The sequence below is a fragment of the Heterocephalus glaber genome, unplaced genomic scaffold, assembly GCF_053883595.1.
Source record: "Heterocephalus glaber isolate CG9 unplaced genomic scaffold, H.glaber_assembly_v1.0 deba00001461, whole genome shotgun sequence".
Taxonomy (NCBI): Eukaryota; Metazoa; Chordata; class Mammalia; order Rodentia; family Bathyergidae; genus Heterocephalus; species Heterocephalus glaber.
In genome coordinates, this window is record NW_028258308.1 from 1961105 (window position 1) to 1976297 (window position 15193).

Below are 15193 nucleotides of genomic sequence, written 5' to 3' on the forward strand. Positions count from 1 at the left end.
TTTTAACAATTTTGTTTTTATTACTTTAGAATTGTACACTTTGGCATCAAAGCAGGGCTTTGTGCAGTCTGATATAATCCCAAACATGAAATATATAAGAATGTATTTCCAATGATGAATGCCATTATATTGTATACCTAAAATGTGCCAATGATTAGAATGAATAATTGATAATGCAAAATAGGAAGAAAAGGTCCAAAGGGGTAGGGGTAGTGGGAGGGGCAGGGGAAAGGAAAGAAGGGAAAGGAAAAATGATGAGAAATGGAAAAAATGGAAACAAAGTCTGTGTAAATAGGGAAGGGTGGAGAGGATTAAAGGAGGGCTAGGAATGGGGAAAAAATAAGAACCAAGATGCATCATGTAAAGGTACAATTCCCAATGAGAAATGTAATAGTGTTGTATACCTACAATGTACCAATAAAAGAATTTAATAAAAAAAAAAGAATGTAACTGCTATAATCCAATCAGTACTCAAATCATGAAATAAAGAAATAAATTTTGTTTGCATATATTTTCTGGAAACATGTTAAATGTCAGCACTTTCTGCTTACAACTAAACACAATCATTAAAGCATGAATATGGCTAAAGTAGAATGAACGTGAAATTACTACAGGCAGGTTATTCCTACAAAAGAAACATATCAAAATATTAAAGGCCCACCTCTTTAAAATAAAGGAATACAACCAAGGCACAAGGTCTAGTTCACATTTACTTTGCAAGCAAAGAAGTCATTGCTGCTGGTTCTTGCTATGTTACAAAAGAGAATTATGTAGATTTGGGATACAATAATCGTGCTGATCCATGTTACACAAAAACATCATGAGGGAAGCACCACTGCTCATTAGCCCACTGAAAACTATTTCTCTTATTTCAGTAGGTGTGTGTGGGGGATGCATCACTTCCTTCTGAAACAAACACTAATAATCCAAGCTGGAAATTCCCCCAGACTGGCAGATTGATAGCGCAAATTACTCAGCAAAAGAGAAAGCCTCCAGTAGCTTCAATGTGCTTGATGCATATGAATGATTGTTTCTGTTCAAAACCAAAATCACAATAATAAATCAAATGAAAATCTCCAATAAGAAACTTGAATGCACCAGCTGGCTTTCAGCACACAGCGATGTTACAATGTAAAATGATGACATCCTAAATAGCACGTGCTGGCAGCTTGGATGCACTCAGTCCCAAGTTAGCTCCTTGTTTTGACAAGTACATCAGAAGAAAAACTGACATATCTAAAGAACATCACCTACTATTTAAACACTCTCAGAGGGAAAAAGCAATAATAAAAACAGTGATTTTCATATTAATAGCTCATAAGATGGTAACATCTAGTAATATAAAAAGTTCTATAATCTTTGGTCAAAAAACATTTTTGTAACATATTTCCTTTATGCTACATTTTATACAGTTATGTTTTAATATTTTTTATATCATTTATTTTGAGGTAACTACATGAGGGTGTTTATTTTTATATTGTTGTTCAACAATGGAACCAATTGCATTATTGTTAAATGATATATGAAATTATATAAATAATTCAAATATATAACAAGATGTAGAATAGCTTTAATCAAATATGAAGTAATTAAATATGTAATACATTTATAACAGAGACAATAGTGATTTGATTTTAGTCACATTAAGAATAATCAATCATAGAGTTCAATCCCTGGTACCAAAAAAAAAAAAAAAGAATAATTAGTCAAGTAGTTTGAATAAGTCCTTGAAAGAGTATGTTTTTTCTTATCTTAAATTACAAAGAGTTGTTTAGGCATCTTCAGATATAAACATCATTTTTTTCATGAACAATACCAATTAATCATTAAAAACGTCTTTAGGGCGGGGGATTTAGCTCAGTGGTGCCGCTGCCTGCCCCACAAGCACAAGGTCCTGAGTTCAATCCCTAGTACCAAAAACTAAACAAAACAAAAAAGTCTTTAACCCCTGCAACTGGGGAGGATAAACAGGAGTATCTTAAGTCTGAGGCAGCCTGGGCAAGGTAAGGAGACCCTGTCTCAAAAAAAAAGAGAAAAAAAAAAACCACACAGTATGTTTGAAGTACCTCGAGGTTCCATTCTCAGTACAGAAAAAAAAAGTATCTCCAAAATATACTTAATATATGCCACCATCCAGAGCAAAGAATTTCTTAATTAGGAGGGTCATACCTCAGCTAAGTAAAGTTAATGATAGGATAGTCACTGGAACAAGATGTTCTCAATTCTTAAACACTATTGAGTAAAATAAAATAGAGGAAATAATACACAATATAAGGAAAACACTTGTGTACTATTCATAGATTAAATTTCATGCAAAATATGTTTTCCTTATGTAAACTATTTTGATACAATGTGAGTGGTTTGATCACCTGATGATTTAATTATCACTACAAAAGGATTTGAGAATGAAAAAGGAGAACCGTAATAGAAATGTAAATCATTTTAAATTTTGAAGGTAAATAATTATTACCATGGAAAATTATGATACAAAACTTTGGAATACATAAACTATACACACTTCAAAATTTTTTAATTATAGAAAAACTGATAGCCAAGAAATGTATCTGATGAACAAATATTATTTATATATACAAATTTGACTGTCCTCTAAAATATGAAACTGCTGTCTAAGAAGTCATTTTTGTTTTTTGGGTTTTTTTGTGGGTTTTTTTGGTAACGGGGATCGAACTCAGGACCTTATGCCTGCCAGGCAGGTGGTGCTGTTGAGCTAAATTCCTGGCTCCTAAGACATCTTTGTGTGCTAAAGAGTAAAGTGAATTATAATATCAAAGGGCAGAGTCCACCAACTGATTTTCTTCAGGTCATTTTAAAGAATCCCATAAGAAACCTAGCAAACCTTTAATACAAATTTAAAGTAGGTAAAATTATTGTGAATCAATGGAGTATTATTTTTACTTAGATTCTAGAAAATCTACTTACAACAGTAACCTACTCTTCATCAGTATTTCTCCCTTTGTACTTGTAAAGATTTTTAAGTATACTAAGATTGTGAAATTCTGAGTTTGGTGCAAGAATTGGGGTTATATTCGTAGCTTTTAAATATTAGTATTATTAAGAAAACATAATAATTCTTCATATAATTTACTGAAGCATGTACAATTCATTCAGTATCAAATAATCCATAGCTATGTTCATATCATTTAGTAATTAAAATGTTTATAAATTAATCTTCATACTAATATATATAATACCTAATAATTATAATACCTAATATGTTTCATTTTTTTTACTTTACAACCAAGTTCCTCAAACATATATGTAACACGTGAGTATATACCTCTGTTCCTTATCTCTAATTTTTCTTCTATCACACTATCTTGATTATACTCAATCGTACTAAATATATTGTCGAGTTTACAGATGATTTTCACATTTCAAAAGGCCAAATAGTAAATTCTCAGTTCTTCAGTTGGCCTCTGAATAAGATGTGGTACATTTCATTACTCAATACTCACACAAACACATCCATCCTGAGCGTCCATTATCCACAGACCCTGATTTCCATGCTGCCCTTGGAAACTCCCTCCCACAGTTCTTTACTTATTATTTAACTTTGTCCTTATACAATATATTAGACTGTTCTACTATTCAATTCTGGAATGTTTTTCTCCTGTCTTAGACATACACTGTATAATTACTATTAGGTTACGTAGCAATGCTCATAGTTTAGAAAATAAATTTACATGCTATATTTTTGCCCTAAATGAATGACTTTTGTCCAACTTTAGAGATATCTCAATGGAGCAATGCCTTTTAAAAAGTTGGCTTCCATTCAACCTCTACATTAAACACCCTCCCCTCCCAAAAAAGTTCCCCTCAATGAAACAACAAAGAATCCTGCTCCTACCTTTTTTTTTTTTTTTTCATTCCATTTAAAGGCAATTTCAATCTTTCAGATCTTCAGCTTTGAGTAACCACTGACTTTTCCTACATAACCTTTCAGGAAACTGTTGACTTATAGTAGAATTCACTCCAGAACTCAGTCCCTTTTGATCCATCTGCACTATTATTATCCCAGCCTAAGCCACCATCAACTCCCAAATAGACCACTGAGGTGAACTCTGTGTGTCAGCCTGTGCCCAATCCAGTCCAGTATCAGTATAGTTCAAGAGCTTACGAAGAGCCTAAATCTAGTTATGAGCTTTGCTCCTCCCAGCGCACTCTCTCCTGCCTTCAACCATAGAACCCGATATTCAGATTTAGATTAAGATACCCATGTTATGCAACTTCTCACTATGTTTAGGTCCTTACATTTTAATGTAGGACTTGGCTAATTAAAGTGCATTATCTTCCTCCTTCACCCTAGGGACAACTCTATTATCTTTCTTTCCATATTTTTCCCATAAAATCGAGTTTCATTACCTTCAGGGACTAAAAATCAGATGACAGAGAGCTGCCCCAAAGTATTTACTGGAGAAATGAGTGCACTGATACTGTTATCGCTCATTTAAAGAGCTCAGTCGAGCCATTAAATTCAAACTTTTTTCATCACTTGTTTTCCACCACTATATTTGTCATTTTTAGAAAAGTAACATTTATTAAATATCTCACAGATGTTATACATAGATTACCTATTTGTATTTCTTTCATCATACCATGTAATTTGTATAACATCCATGCTAAACTATTATTAAAAAGTAGGCAATGTTTATATATGAGGAAACTGATATTTAAAGATGGCCAGGTTAAGAAGATAATAAAAGGTGGAGAAAAAGTGAACTAAAGTCTTCTTTTTTACAAAATTTAGACAAGTATTGTAATGGACACTTGTAATCTCAACATTCAGGAGGCTGAGGCAGGAGGATAGCCACAAGTTTGAGGCCAACCTGTACCATATACTGAGATCCTGTCTCAAAAAAAGAAAAAAGCATTTCATTTTCACAGCACAGTATCCAGTAATCTTTATATATTTGTGTAGTGCATTTATTTTTTTATGATTTAATTTCTATTTATTATAATACTAAAACAAAAAGGCACAAAAAGCCAAAAGTAACAAGAACCTGAAGCATATCTCCGTATCACCTCCAGATGTTGTCATATTCCTATCCTCCTCCTCTGTGATTCTCTTGCTTTGCTTCATTGTGTTCCTTGGTTTGGCAAATGCAAGACTAAGGCATGAAGCACCACCCTCAACCCCATCCTCCCGGTGTTTCTTAAACAGCCGCATATTGGGGAAGACTTGGCAGCAGACCATGCACCTAAAGCCACTATACGGATCCTCCAGCACCGAACCCTGGGCCAGATGCTCAGGTGGCTTCTCAGCCTCTTCCCTTTCCTCTTGGCCTTCCCCGTGCAAGCCATTTTCACTGTCAGTTAGGACGTCTCTTAGGCACATATGAGAGAGGCTGGCTTTTGAAGGGATCTTCTCAGGAAAGGTAATTTTTGCTCTTCTTGTCACCTTTGTGAGGGGCTCCAAATCTTCTTCTGTATCCCCCAAGGAAGCCATACCCCTTTTCATTGGGACAGGCTTATGGTAAACCTTCAGGACTCTTTTCTTTTCAGTAGATGTTGCAGACTTTGAAGGGTTACTGGCCAAGGAGGAAGGCAAATGGGAATGTTCCATGAAGGAGAAATTCTTGCTCTCCGTCAAATCTTGATTTAAAAGCCTCTGGGCAGATCCAGGACCATCCTGGTCCACAGGAATGCACTTGCTTGAAGAAGGGATGCAGGGAAAATGTTCTGAGACTGAGAAATTCTCTGCTGCATCCAGATTTGAACTTGGGACCATCTCATGTGTCTCAGCGGCATCCTCTGGAGAGTTGTGCAGTTCTGCATCCAAGAATTTGTCTTCATAGGAGAAGTGCACTGAGGTTGAGGAAGAACTGTCCACCACTTTGCGGCCTTGAGTTTGGGCCAGTACCTTGGCTCTACCCTGCAGAACATCTTGTAAATCCAACTTTCTTCTTGTACCCCTTGACTTCTTCACAGGTCTTTTGAAGAGTTTCTTCTCCTAGTGTTTTTCCTTCTTTTTATGTTTCATTGCTCAACTCTTTGCAGAATTGTGATATCAAGTAAGAGTCTGAGACTGTTCTCAGAGAATTATTAGTAATGATAAGAAATTAAATGTATACACCAAAAAAAAGCAAATAAGATGCTATCTGTTCACCAGATCACTGTCCTTCGTAAGGCTCAGTATGATACCCTGGTTGGTATGATACCAGTTATCACAAAGGCCTCAGCAGGGTTCTATGACCTATTGATGACATCCATGGTGTTCCAGGACCCCACCCATATTCACAGCACTGCAGGATGGCTTAATATATTGCCTAAATTCATCTGTCACTGACTTGAACTTTCTTTTTTTTTTCCCATTAAGTTTATAGGTACATTCTAGGTATAAAATACAGTTACATTCATCATTGGGATCTTGTACCTTTACATGAGTATCTTGGTTCTCATTTTTTTCCCCTTCCCTTGCCCTCCCTTCACCCCCTCCACCCTTCCCAATTTGCAAAGACTTTGTTTCCATTTTTTTCCTTTTCTCATATTTTTTCTTTTGCTTTTTTTTCCTTTCCCCTACCCCTCCCACTTGCCCTGCTCCTTTAGACCTTTACTTCCTATTACACAATATCAATTACACATTTTTTTAATTATAATATCAAGAACTAGGGCTGGGGATTTAGCTCAGTGGTTCTGGTGCCTGCCTTGCAAGTCGAAGGTCCCGAGTTCAATTCCTGGTACCAAAAAAAGAAAAACCCCAAAAAACAAAAACCCCCACAATATCAAGATCTGGGAGACATTACCACAGATTTTACAGAATTTAAAAGGATAAAGCATATTTCAAAAATCTGTTTTGGAATAAATTTGACAACTTCTAAGAAGGACCTTGGAAGACAAATTAATGAAACTAACTCTGGAGGAAACATAAAATTTGAATAGCACCTATTAAAGAAAGTATATTCCTAGCTTGAAAAGCTACCTAAATGACAACAGCAGGCTCATATACATTTTAACTGATAAATTATATCAAACCATTAAAGCAGAAAAAAGAAGGAACACTTCTCCCCTCAGTTTAGGAAATCAACATTGTGCTAATACTAAAACTGGATGAAGAAAATAGAAGAAAAAAGTATGAACATAGATAGAAATTTGTTTAACAAAACAAACTACTAGAAGTCAGATCTGGCAGGATGTAGAAAGTGGTTTTGTTATAGAGATGGCAGTGCTGGTTCAGCATTGGAAGATCCACCCAGAAAAGTTATCGTTCTAACAGAGGAAAGGAAAAAGCCATGTGATCCTGTCACTAGTTGGAGAAAAAGTATTGGACTAAATTCCACAGCTGTTCATGGTAAAAGCTATCAGGAGACTAGAAGTAGAACAGAAACTTCTCAACAGATTAAAGACATGTACTCCATACTTCCAGTGAGAATGCCTTATATGATTGGAGAAGATAAAATGCTTTCTCCTTAAGGTGGGGAACAAAGGCAGATATGCTTACTCTTCATCTGTCCATTAAACTTTGAAACCTAGGCCCAAACCAAAATAGTCTGGCAATAAAATGACACGATTAGGATAGGACTAACAAGGTAGAAGCAAAATCTTTATATGTAGAAGAAATGATCATCTACAGAGAAAATACTAAGAAATCTCTAGGAGCCCCTAGAACTTGTATTAGAATTTAGCAGGATTAGAAAATACGAGGTATATATAAAAATTCAGGTCTATGTATACTTGCTATAAATTAAGAATTGGATATTGAAATTTAAAAGTTATGTAGGAGTACAAAGGACCTAGAAAAGTTAAAAAAAAACAGTGTGGGAAGATATTTAGTACCTAATTTTAAGACTTCTTCTAAAGCTACAGTAATCAAGGCAGTGTTGGTGTAAGGAAAGACATATAGATCATTGGAATAAAACAGAGAATCTAAAAATAGAACCACACATATATGGGGCACTGAGTTTTGAAAGATTATTTAACATTAGCATTTTATAGAATATAAACTCAATTCAAGAGCCGAGGAAGAGATAGTGTTTTCAGCAAATGGCACTAAACACCTAGTATCTGTATATAAAAAATTAAACTCAACCCTTTATTTCCATACATGAAAATAACTTGAAGATCTATGAACTTAAATATGAAAGCCTAAAAGTATAAAACTTTAAGAAGAAATTATAAGGGAAAATGTTTATGAATTCAGGGTAGGCAAGAACTACCTAGGATACTTAAAACATGATGTATAAAAGAAAAAAATTGATAAATGAGATTCCATCAAAATTTAGAACTTTAAATGACATCATTAAAATGAAAAGTAGTCCTTAAACAGGCCATATTTACAATGCATATTACCTATGACCTGAATATATAAAGAACTTTTACAGCACATTAATAGACAACCCAATTAAAAAGTACACATAAGAAGATGATAAATAGCCAGTATAGCACAAGGAAAGGTGTGCAACTCTAGAATCAGAAAAATATTAATCAGTACAATAACAAGATTGAATTATGCACTCATTAGGGAGATGAAGTTAAAAGTTTTAAAAGCCTTGTCATAACTTTTTCTTTTTGTTCAATTCTCCCCCTATGAATTTAATTTGTCACACCCAACGGATTCATTCTGCTGGGCTTCCTGGGGTTGTGATCCTCATTTTCTTTTCCTAAGGTATTGTCTAAAATTTTTTGGAGTGCTGGTTTGGTATTCTTGAAGTTCCTAAGGTGCTCTTTATCATGAAAGTATCTTATTTCTCCATCAATTTTGAAAGATAGTTTTGCAGGGTACATCAATCTGAGTTGGAGGATGTTTTCCTTTAGGGCTTGAAGTACATCACTCCAAGCTCTTCTTGCCTTGAGGGTTTGCACTGAGAAGTCTGCTGTGATTCTGATGGGCTTTCCTTTGTATGTGATTTGTTTCTTTTCTCTCACTGCTTGTAGAATTTTGTTCTTCTATTGGATTTCTGGAATCCTATTATAGGCCTATGTGTAGATTTCTTTTTGTTCAAGGCTATTTGGAGTCCTATATGCCTCACTTATCTGTATGTCAAGTTCTTTTCCCCTGATTGGGAAGTTTTCTGCCATCACTTCTGTGAAGAGTTTTTTTATGTCATCTGCACTCTCTCCTCTTTCTTCATTGACTCCAATCAGTCTTATGTTATTCTTCTTTGCGTCATCTAGCAGCTGCTGGATTTATTTCTCATGCTCCCTTACAATTTTAAAGAAATTTTTCTTTTTCTGGTCATTAATTGCAATCTTATCTTCTATATCTGAAATTCTATCCTCACATTGGTTCATTCTGCTGCACAGACTCTTGATGGAGTTTTTAATCTCCTGGAAATTTGTTTGCATCTGTTTTATGGATTCCATTTGATTCCTATGTTGGGATTCCAACATATTCCTCAGATCCTCTATTTTTTTATCTGTGTCCTCTCTAGATTTATTAATCATGTCTTGCACCACGAGCACAATCTTTGCTGATATCTGAGTAATTATTTCTGATTTCATTTCTCCCAGGTTCTCTTTTGTTGCCAGTTCAGAGAGTCCAGGTGGTTGAGGTTCAGATTGTTCCATCTCGTTTCCCTTTGGGGTTGCTGTAGGTGATACGGAAGTCTGTTTTTGAGGCTTGTTTATGTGTCTTCTCAGTTCAGTTCCACAGGGGCGGGGGGGATGGTGCTTCTGGCGACTGAGGCGTGGCTCACTTTCTCTGCCCTAGGAGTTTGGGATGGTGGCAAGGGAGCTTCCTTCTGGGTTCTGGGACCGGCTCAGCTTCTCACTCCGTAGTGCATTTAAATATGGATTATTTTTGTCTTTTTTCAAATATTTTGCTCAAAACATTGTAACTTTTATTAAGTCTATCTTTTTGCACTGTCAGGCTTCCAATGTCTATAAGCATATTATACTTAAAAGTGTACAAGTCATTGGCTGGTTCAGTTACTTTTAAAGGACTTTTTATATTAAGTTAATTGTTAACTTATACCTGTTTACACTCAGTCTCAATTACGAAGATTTAGATAGACTAATGAAGACTAAAAATGTGTAAAGAACTGTAAATCTCACAAATAATTTAAAATATTCATTATGATAGTTACTAAGTAGAAATGAGACCATTATTTGTAAAAATTAATACCATAGTATCTATGATATTATAGGTTTCTATGCCAATCTTTATAGAGATTTCAGATATGTTTTTGCCTTTTGCTTTCATACTTACATATAATGTGGATCAATCATGAATATTTATGGTTTCAAATTCAAAATATATATAGTTTCAAGAAAATTTGAAGTATTTTGTTATCAGGTAAGTCTGAATGAACACTCTAGAGGAAGTCATTTAAATCTAACACTTAAATGATTGTTCCATTGATAGCAAAGCCAAAATCTGATAATCATTGATCCTTCTCTAAAATTCTCCATTAGTTGGGAAGTCTGCCAAAGCTCTCCTCTTTTAAGAAGAAGGCAATGAAATGGATTTGAATCACTGTAGCATTACATCAACTTCTCTCTTGGCAAAACTGCAAATGCACATACACAATAATTTTAGAGTCCTATTAGTAACACAAACTTTTGACTCAAGTATAGCCATGTTTCAAAGTTATTGTTACAGATGTACTTAAAAGTCTCCATTGACTCTTTTGAAACAAAGAACAAGTTTTCTGTGATAGAGGAAGCAGCTACTGATCCCCAGGGTTTCAGATTTAATCTGCCATCAAATATATCATAATAAAATTTTAACTAAGTAAAAAACAATATTCATAACATTAAGAGTGATCATACATCACAGGCAAAGAGAGCTCTGTTCTTATATTCCAAAACTCATTTCTCTTTGCATTTCCTATTTTATTTTTCAAGTTAGCTAGAAAGATCCTGAGATTTATATTAATCCCGGAGCCCTGCATAAAGTTTTGACTGGGAAAGAAAAAGAAGAGGTTCAATTCAAAGGGGAAAAAGAGTAACAATAATTAGCAATCTGAGAAAAGGTTTCACACACCAAATAAGCATAGGAGTAAAAGAATTGGGACAATACTTGCTGTTGGGAAGGCACAAGACCAATACTTTTACTAGAAAAAAACCTTAAGCTTAGAAGTGGATAAACTTTCGAAGACGCCTGGAACTCCATAAATTTAGACATTAGACCAATTTTATTTTGATGGTAAACTTCACAGAAGTGATCTCATGCTATGCATATCCATTTTTACTTTAAAAATAATACTTGAGTTTAGCATCAAAAAAAGCAATATATGCACATCTTTTATTCACTGATATATCTGGCCATGACTAGAAAAGCTAGTATATTGCAGATATTAAATAAATGCTTAGTTACTAAATGAAGGCATAAAATGATACCTTTTTTAGCCTCCTCTATTATCATAACCAAGAATTTACTTCATTGTGTCAACTTGCTGCTATAAAAATATTCCATGCCATTAGGACACAGAGCTTACTGATAATATAAAACTGTCCTTCGGTGATTTTGTAAAATTTATGTGGAAAATCAAAAGACATTTACAATTTTATCCAAGAGTAAATGTGTTAAAACTATTCTTAATAGGTGAAAATAATAACTGTTTTAGGGTTATCTGCATAAATGATTTTAAGTCAATTTTGAATTTTATTAATTATAAAAAATACAACTTAAACCCATTTATTGTGTTTACATTTCCATATGCCATCTGGGAGAACTATACATTCAAATTACTAAGTGGACAAAGTTAAACCTACTGGAAATGTAAAATGCAATACTGAAGCCATGTTTATTTTTTGATATTATATTAAGAATATAGTGGTCCTCAACAGAGCTAAGAGACAAACTACAATGTGGGAAAAAATTTTTAGCAGCTGTACCTCTGACAAAGGACAACTATCTAGAATATATAAAGAACTGAAAAAAATCAGACGCTCCAAATTTAAAGACCCAATTCAAAAATGGGCATCTGAAATGAACAGACATTTATCAGACAAAAATGTAAAAGCAGGAAATAAACATATGGAAAAAAAATGTTCTACATCACTGGTTGTTTGAGAGATGTGGATGAAAACAACACTGAGATTCCACCTCACCCCAGAAAGAATGACTGCTATCAAAAATTCAACCAATAACAAATGCTGGCCTGGGTGTGGGGAGAGAGGAACCCTTCTCCATTGCTGGTGGGAGTACAGTCTGGTGCAACCACTGTGGAAATCAGTATGGAGATACTTCAAAGAACTAGGGCTAGAAGTCCCATTTGACCCAGCTATTCCCCTGCTGGGTATCTTCCCAAAAGAATTAAAAGAATCATACCACAGCGATGTATGTGCACCTACGTTTATAGGAGAACAGTTTGTAATAGCTAAAGCTTGGAAACAGCCCAAGTGCCTATCAACTGGAATCTGGATAAAGAAGATGGGTTTTTTTTTTTAATATAAAATGGAGTACTACTCAGCCATAAAGAATGAGAAACTAGAGACATTTATAGTTAAATGGATGCATATTGAAGCCATACTCTTAAGTGAAATAAATAGGACACACATGTGTAATACCGAATAGCTTCTCTAGTGTGAGAAGCAGAAAGTGTAAATAAGGATTAAAAACATTAAAAGGAATAACTGATAATTTGAAATAGGGAGAAAGGGGGCAAAGGTGTATTGGAAGTGGGAGGGGAAGGGGAAAGGAAAGAAGGGAAAGGAAAAATTATGAGAAAAGGAAAAAATGGAACAAAGTCTGTGTAAATAGGGAAGGGTGGAGGGGGTGAAGGGAGCACAGGGAATGGGGAACAAAATAAGAACCAAGATGCATCATGTACAGGTACAAGTACTCAATGATAAATGTAAACGTATTGTGTACCTAAAATGTACCAATAAAAGAATTAAGCAAAAAAAGAAAAAGAATATAGTGGTCCTGTATTTAGAGCAGACATATTTTCATTCAAGTAACTGATTATAAGGAGCTAAGATAGCAGTCAATTGAGAGATACTGGTGGCAAATCTTTAATTAACTCCTCTTCTCTAAGGTCTTTCCTAAGGTAATCGTCCACTGGGTATAAATTCAATTCTTGTGAGAAGGGTAGGATTGTAGAGCTACATAAAATAAATTTATATTTTAATAATGCAATAATTAACTTTCAGAATTTTTTCCGTATAGCATTGAATTTGTGTTGAAAGTAGTAAAACTTTGCAGTGGTATAATATAAAAACTGACAATTTTAATAGTCGCTAATTGCCTTCTTGTTTTTATATTCCTTTTTTGGCTCTGATATACAGCATGGCAGAGAACACTGTGAAACTAAAATATGTGTCTTCATGTATATTTACACACGTGTGTGTGTGTGTGTGTGTGTGTGTGTGTATGGTTTCTTTCTGGATTCACATAGTTATGGCTACCAAAGAAATACTGTTTACTAAAAGAGCTGTATCTCTATCTAGAAAGTGATATTTCTCATAAATGTAACATTAAAAGAGATCTTGAATTCCTTTGCAGTTATACAACCATAGTGATTCATATTTTCCTCAATGACTGGTTCATTTTTCTCAGACTGCTAGAATAAAGTAAAACCTATGTACCTTTTCAGGATGTACTAAGATTTAAAGGGATTGTTCACTGGGACCTAAAACATGGAAAGTAACTAAAAGAAAACACAGCACTTTGAAAAGTACATGCAGATAAAGATTATCGACAGTGTTCTCCACTCCATACCACAGAATTAACATCATAGAAATAGGTTTCTATGATAACTTTTTATAAAATTAAGTTCTTTCAGTATCTTCTGATCTCAGTGTTCTTCCATCTCTAGAAAAAAAACTCTAAGTGAAAAAAGTCAAGTATGTATTATTTGGTAAAATGTATAATTTGATCCTAATATAACTTGTCTTCCCCACTGCAGTTGCACAATTTAATCATTTTCTGAATTAGACAAACACCGTTATTGAATCTGTAATTTTATAACACTTTTTTAACCTATATTGAGCAATACTGAGAAGTTATTTTTGTTTGTTTATATTCTTCTTCATTAAATCATGTTCTTAGTAGAAGAACTGACAGGACAAATGTTTCAGTTAGGTTTAATGCATTATGAGAGAGATTTCTGTATGTGTTCAGCTAACTTAAAAAATTAAATACTTTTCTTATTACAAGTTTGCAGAACACAATGGTTACTTTCCTTGTGGGCAAAGAGTACACGTGCATAATAACACATTTTAATTCTTCTATCAGCTCCTCTACCTCCCCATGCTTTTCTTTCCATCCTTTGGTCCTGATATTATAGCAACAGAAACAGGAGATAAAAAGGATAATGCAACAAGGTTCACTTTCAAAGTGCACAGGTGGCCTGGGTGACATATATCTTTCTCTCTTCCTAGACAATAGACAATTCTTGATTTCTTTCTTTTTGCCTCTTTGCAGCAATTCTTTCTTTTTCTATATGAGTAACTATAGTTTATAAATGTATGCTTAATTTTTTAAACTTAATATTGCTCTTATAATTTTGTTTCATACAAGAATTCTTTATTTTTGTCTTTAATGAACAAACTTTTGGTTCACTATGTGGTCACTGTACCTGAAATGAATTTGTTTCGGAACAAACCGCTACATAGGAATCATTCAGAATACAACCTGAAAACTCTTTACATGGAAAAAAAAAGCAGAAAGAAAAGATCTATTAGCTTCCGGAGGAGAGGTCAGGCCAAATGTTCTTCATAATTGACAATTTCACTACGCTTTATATTTACTAGCTCTTTGAGTCATTACTGAAGCTGGGAATGAAATTGATTTAAAGTTCAATCTATCTTCTAACAGGATAGTTTTATGATGTTTGAAGCCCAAACCTATGAAGTTCCTCACAGTGAGAATTCAGCAATGGAACAGATTGGAAGGTCCTTTCAAAATACTTGCAAAAATCATCATTTTCCAATGATTTGGACAGATGAAGAGATAATAAGTGAAATTCTCCAGCCCCATTATTTTGAGCACATGACAGCTACAGTGTCAATGTGTAATGACATCAATCTATCTTATTAAAATGGACCAGTACTTTTTAGTTGTATTGCTCACTCCCTTTAAGAGTAATTACTCAAAAAATGTCAATTTTTGCTCATTTTTTGTTTTTAGAAAACATTCAGGACTCAACACTGGGCTCAGTATTAGAAATTGATGATGGGTAACACTCTTACAATTATCATAATTTAAGGAAACCGTTTTATAATAATATGAAGATTCAACAGTTTACAAATATTAAAATCATACTGCACTACATTTCCTGGCATTCAG

The 15193-nt window shown here is 34.1% G+C and overlaps 2 protein-coding genes across 3 annotated transcripts in view; both read right to left on the minus strand.

The window, feature by feature from the left end:
• Nucleotides 1-15193, minus strand: part of Spock3 (SPARC (osteonectin), cwcv and kazal like domains proteoglycan 3) — a 384839-nt gene that overhangs the window by 163333 nt on the left and 206313 nt on the right. The gene's annotated exons all lie outside the window — the stretch shown is intronic.
• Nucleotides 3226-5970, minus strand: LOC110347435 (protein FAM170A-like). Its single transcript, XM_087216996.1, has one exon. The coding sequence runs from the start codon at nucleotides 5747-5749 to the stop codon at nucleotides 4982-4984; it is 768 nt and encodes a 255-aa protein (XP_087073122.1). The 5' UTR covers nucleotides 5750-5970; the 3' UTR covers nucleotides 3226-4981.